The 6,024-nt window shown below is 39.3% G+C and overlaps 1 protein-coding gene across 2 annotated transcripts; it reads right to left on the reverse strand.

The window, feature by feature from the left end:
• Positions 1–1,788: 1,788 nt before the first annotated feature.
• On the reverse strand, positions 1,789–5,427 carry LOC147604569 (protein PHR1-LIKE 2-like). Of its 2 annotated transcripts, none has more exons than XM_086794695.1 (8): positions 5,220–5,427; positions 5,046–5,098; positions 4,815–4,940; positions 4,126–4,202; positions 3,982–4,024; positions 3,796–3,856; positions 3,288–3,357; positions 1,789–2,537 (listed from the first exon to the last, which is right to left on the reverse strand). In XM_086794695.1, the coding sequence occupies exons 3-8, from the start codon at positions 4,900–4,902 to the stop codon at positions 1,917–1,919; spliced, it is 960 nt and encodes a 319-aa protein (XP_086650821.1). In that variant the 5' UTR covers positions 4,903–4,940; positions 5,046–5,098; positions 5,220–5,427; the 3' UTR covers positions 1,789–1,916. The 2 variants fall into 2 exon arrangements, with proteins under 2 accessions (XP_086650821.1, XP_086650822.1); XM_086794696.1 differs by having other exon boundaries at positions 3,796–3,908; positions 5,220–5,360.
• Between the last annotated feature and the right edge of the window lie 597 nt (positions 5,428–6,024).

Below are 6,024 nucleotides of genomic sequence, written 5' to 3' on the forward strand. Positions count from 1 at the left end.
AACCCATTGTAGGATTAATAGATGGTGTCACTAATATTTGACATCAAAGAGTAAAGATAAATACACAAAAATAATGTACAAGCAAGCTATGAAGCAATGGTATCCAGATCTAAAACTTGGACAAATGTCGGTAAATGTCCGATGACCCACTCTAAGAGCATGTGGAGCAAGCTAGAATGAACTCCCTAATGATTTACTTCATGGATGTACTATGAGATTAAGCATTGTATTAGCAATAGACCACTTACGAGCATGGGCATCGCTTGGCTGACCATAATACGTGTGTAATACCTTAGTCGATTTCTCTTGCAATACAATATGCCCTCCCATTGTGCAATTAAGTCTTACTCTTGTTAATCCTTTTCCCAATCTTCTTCTTGATCACATGCTAGCGAGCTCGTGTGAGGAGTGTGAGGTGAGAGGAGGGATGAGGACTCGTAGTGCAACATGAAGGTGTGACAACACTTGTGGGACAAAAGCGATAGAACCAGCTTCCTAACGAGGAGTGGAGCTCTTAGAGCATGGCTTGAGCTCATCATCCCCACCAACAAGAAGCCCCCCACGATAGTAACGAAGTTGGTGGTAAAGTGGACCCCTACACTCTTAAGCATTCCAAGCTTGTTCCTTCTCTTCATCTTCGACCCTCATTGAATCTAAAGCCCATGTGAGGCTCTTATTCTACCCTTTTCTCACGTCTTAAACATCACATATCCTCCAAATAACAAACTCAAGATTCAAAAGGGGACACTTGTCTTGCCTACCATGCAACTTGTCTTGGGCATCTTTTGCCACCTATTTGTGCACTTTCCCCTCTTATTTTTCACCCTTATGTGGATTTTGGGGTGCACCCGACAGTCATGGAAACGAATCTTGCACTTTAAGTGTGTCAAAGATAAACAAAACTTGGAATGTTAAGGACCTTGACAATGTTAATTTTGGGAATGGTTCATTTTAAGACATGTATTGTATTAAACATGACTGACTGCTTCGATGAACTTTATTACTCTCAAATTTCCATTGGTCAAAGGGGGCTAATTATACTCCTGTCCAAAATATGAGGGTGAAAGTCATTTCCTCAAGTGCATTAAAAACCCACTTCCCTTTTTAATAAGAACTTTGATGTCATGAAGTGTTCCACTTGATATAAAGTCTTTTTAGATAGATTGCATTCATTTCCATACAAAGAATGCAAAAAGGCATTGGAGACGCACAATGTCTTGATGATATAGTAGTGGATGCTCACAACCATGTTTGTATTGAAGAGAGTCCTACTTGTAAAATTTATATTTTTGGACACTATGTACCCTTAGCTAGTTTCTAATAAATAACATCTCAAAAAATAAGGAAAACTCAACAATATAAATAAATATTTCAACTAGTTCAATAAGGTCCTTCAAAAACTCTCATATAATACACTAACACCCTTTACTCGTGCATGGCTACATGTTTCTATACTAGTATCATATAACAATCAACATTGGAAAAAAGTTGACACACAGTTTACACCACTACTAAGTGGAATGGGCAGGGGGAACTTATGGACAAATGAGGGGATTTACAAACATAAACCCTACCCACTAAAAGAGGAGATATCACCTACCTACCCGCGAGTCACTCAGTTTGGGAGTGTGCACACGTGCATGTGTACACGCACCATTGCTTGTTGGGGTCTATAGAGACCATGGACACACACAATGGGAAGTGGAGATGCATTTATCACGTTAGAACAGCCTAATCAGCCTTTCTTATTGTATTAGAACTTGGACAAGATGGCGAGTAGTCTTTCGGTATATAAACTAAAACTTAATTGCTAATCATTCAATGATCTATTTCTTTTTTCTTTTGGGGTTGACCAGCTTGGCTTGAGGTGTGACAGGGGCACCCCATCACCCTTGGTAATTATTACAAGTGAGACCTCAAAAACTTTGCTCTCCTAGATGTATGTCATCATGGTGATAGAACCCATCATCATGCCAAGGGTGGAGCTCATGGTGGTGGTGGGTGGTTCCATGCAATGGGCTATGAAAGCTCGAAAGCTTGTGATGATGTTCAAGATGATCATAACCTGCATGCACAGCCTCTTTTTTCAAGTTATCGTAACTCCTCACGTGTAGGAGCCGTTCAGAGTGAGCTTGTGGCCCACTCATCTGCATTAAATGGGATGATGATGATGCTGATGACGATGAGATTGCATGATACATAGGAGGCAATTGCTCATCACTAGTATTAGTATTACCATTACCATTAACAGTGATATTAGCACTAGCATTAGAGAGCTTGCTTGATGCTAAATCTGCATTATCACCACCAGTATATGCACCATGAGAAGTTTCGGGTGAAGAGAGGCCGGATCCACATAGTGCCCCCTCCTCGAGTATTGATTCAGGATCAGATGAGCCTTCTGATGTTTGTTTAAGTGGACCAGCTAAACCATGAGTGCCATCATTAGCGGCTGTGCTCACCCTCTCTTGCTCTTCTATGATCTTCTGCAAGTACCTCCCTTGAGCCTCTATTCTTAATTGCAGTTGCCTTTGTACCTATACCAGATTGTGAAGAAAAAATAGTAGATTTTGATGGGTTATACAAAAATTCACTCAAATGTGTATTCTGAAATGCTCTTTGTTCTAAAATGTGCACAAAGTTGTCACGCACACGCATACATGCATGCATGCATTTGCATGTCTGTACACAGCATACACATCAAAACAGAACTCTTGGACTGAGCTTTGTTGAGCACAAACTTAAAATGTGTTGCGGTATATGTAAGTACAGCATACAATAATCCAAGTAAAAATCTATCATGGGTTGTGCTTTGTTGAGTACCAATCCAAATCTGACATGGATTATGCCTTGTTGAGTACCAATCCGCAAGTGTTATTAAAACATACAATACGTCTACATAATGTTGTCTGTATACATACATACACCAGATACTTAAACACGAAGTATACTTCATACATGCGTGTATGTATTTCGGTATGAGTATATCTACATGTATAAGCAGCCAGTATGCATATAATTATAGATATGTATACAGTCATACGCGTATACATAGATACCTAGAAAGTATACTAGATACACACATACATACATGTATGTGCATGTACATACATACATACATACATACATATACATATACATACATACATGTGTGCATGTACACAAAGACACACATGCATGCATACATGCACTAACAAAAGTATTGAATATGTGTTGTAGCAACAATAATCTTGAAAGATAATATTTATGTACACTTCAGACGTCATTTTCATGTCCCGCACAAATACCTCCAGTTGATCTTGCAGTCTCTTCTGAACCTCCATATGCACTCGGAGAGTTTCTGTTAAGTGGACGCTCCTGCAAACAACACAAAACAAAGAGCGGTTGTTCAAGCTTTAACATTCAAAAGCCCCATGTCAGAGTCATCTGCAAATGAACGTGTAAACAGGCACGAAGTCATGCACAAATGTGCGTATGCACCCTCATTCATATGTGCATACATAGGCACACATAAAATACATGTGCGTCCGCACACACGTATATACATATACCTACACATGCATGCATACGTGTGCATGTGTATGTATATGAATGCATAAACAGGCACGAAGTCGTGCACAAATGTGTGCACGCACACATGAATGGACACACACATTCATACGTGCATCTGCACACACACGTATATACATATACTTACACATGCATGCGCACATGCACGTGCACGCACACACACATATATATACATAAGTTGCATACATAGACACATACATATATACATGCGTGAATGGAACTTACGATGTTCCATGATCAGTCTCCATAACCAATTCCAAGCTCTTTTTCTTGTCAACCTGGCTTGCTATTGATTCAAGAGGGAAAACAAACTTCACTTTGAGATGAAATTTTGTGTACTACATAAACATGCAACACATCCAATTAGAGTCCACTAAATTTGATGTCAGGGCAGCTCATGCATGATTTTACCATCTGGGTTGGAACCATTCATGAACTTCGCAAGTCGGAACTTCTGCGATGGATTCAAGAAAACACATACATGGAGGACCATGAGTTTTCGTTTCATAACAAGAACTGCGAGAGGGAAAAAGGCTTTACTATATCAAAAAGAACCTGCAAGTGGCTCTTCACATGGTAGATGGTCAAACCTTGTACCGCCATCACCTTAAGGATGCCTTTCGGCGTTGCTCCTGTGTTAAAAAAAAAAGAGGCTTTTGTCTTTTTAATTAAAAAATCCAACTAAGAAGGCTTATTAGAATAGGCTTAAGAATCATCATATGTGCTTACAAGCTGTCTTTTAAGCAAACAAAACAGAAAAGGCTGCCTCTAATCAGTGTGTCTTGGGCAAATAAAAACACAACTAATGTCTAGAATTATTGTGTTTCTATGACAAAAAATTAAATGAAAGAAATGCCAATAACTAGTGCCCCATGGGTTATATTAATGAGATGAAGAAATCAATTCCACATTTAGCCTAAGTGAGCAGGGATAATATGATTATATGCCTAATTATGCAAATGAGATGCTAATAACTAAGGGATTTTTAGAGCTCAAATGAGAAATAATCAATTATACTAGGTATAAAAGCCATTCATATATATGCACAGATGTTATGTATGTATGTATGTATGTATATATGTTTATACATACATACATACAAGGTCACAGCTTTGCTTTTGCAGCTGATTTGATTGATTTTCCTGCTGCAAAGTCTTAAATATAATGGCCCCTTTTTTTAAAAGAAAGTTTTAAAGGAAGAAAAATTAAATATAATGCCTGATTAACAGAAAAGGGTGACTTACTATCTGCTCCCCCAAGCTGTGTTACAGCATCCACAAAACGGTCATGCAGATCGCATGTCCAGCGAAGCCTTTGTTTGGATGAAGCCATACTTAGAAACAAATGGGCGATTTACAAGCACTGCAACCCTGCAATCAAAGCGAAATTTAATCATTATTATGCCTCTAATCTTAGGATAAACACCCAAAATCACAGAATTAAATCGCTATTATCATGGAAAACCATGGATTGACCTTAGCTCTCTGTGTATTTTGGTGAACGATTTCCGTTTTGCCCAAACGCAAGCCTAGCAAAGCAAAGCAAAGCAAAAGAAGATTAATCGTTAATATTATGCTTGGAATCTTCGGATTAAGCGAAGAAATTAGAATGAAAACTATGATTAAGAAATAATATGGGGTTGATTCAACCTGGGCTGTGTGTGTATTGCTCAAGGATATGGCAACATATTTCCCTTCAATTGGGTCTTATCAAAGATGCTGAGGTGAGACTTGTTAGGGAAGCAAGAGGTGATTAATAAGCATGAAAACCAAGTGCTTTTTCAAGTCTTTGGCTTTGCAAATACTCCAATGGGAAAGCAAAAGAAGAGGAGATTAGCAATTAAATCAAGGATTGGATCACTTCATACATGATTACAAAATTTTTGAAGCAAAGAAGAAGGGGACCATCATAGGCACTTTCGTTTTGGTGGTGAGGTTCAATGGATGTTATCCCAAAGTCAACCCCAATAACACACTCTGTAGAGGGTGTTTGTTTGGTGGTGGTGGGTGGTGGGGGAAGGCATGCTTGTCTTCTCTTGACTCTTTGCTATGCATGCGCCCACATTGGATGATGGAGATCACTCTTGGGGCCACCCAATTGAGCCTAGCCTCTAGGAATTGACTATTTGATTGATTCATGCACACACACTTCACATCCATCTCTCTCTCTCTCTCCTCTTGTGTGCGCGCGTGTGCACATGTGTTAATTATCCTTGTATGTGTGTGCATGCACAACCAAGCATGATTAACTTTGTGCATGCACAACCAAGCATGATTAACTTTTTTTCTCTTGCGTGTGGGCACGTGTGTATGCACATGTGTTGTTTATGCTTGTACGTGTGTGCATGCACAACCAAGCATGGTTAACTCTCTCTCTCTCTCTCTCTCTCTCTCAACCAAGCATGGTTAACTCTCTCTCTCTCTCTCTCTCTCTCTCTCTCACATGTGTGTGCGC

This window comes from Cibotium barometz, chromosome 61 (assembly GCF_041138505.1).
Source record: "Cibotium barometz isolate CiBa-2024 chromosome 61, ASM4113850v1, whole genome shotgun sequence".
In the NCBI taxonomy this organism is placed as follows: Eukaryota; Viridiplantae; Streptophyta; class Polypodiopsida; order Cyatheales; family Cibotiaceae; genus Cibotium; species Cibotium barometz.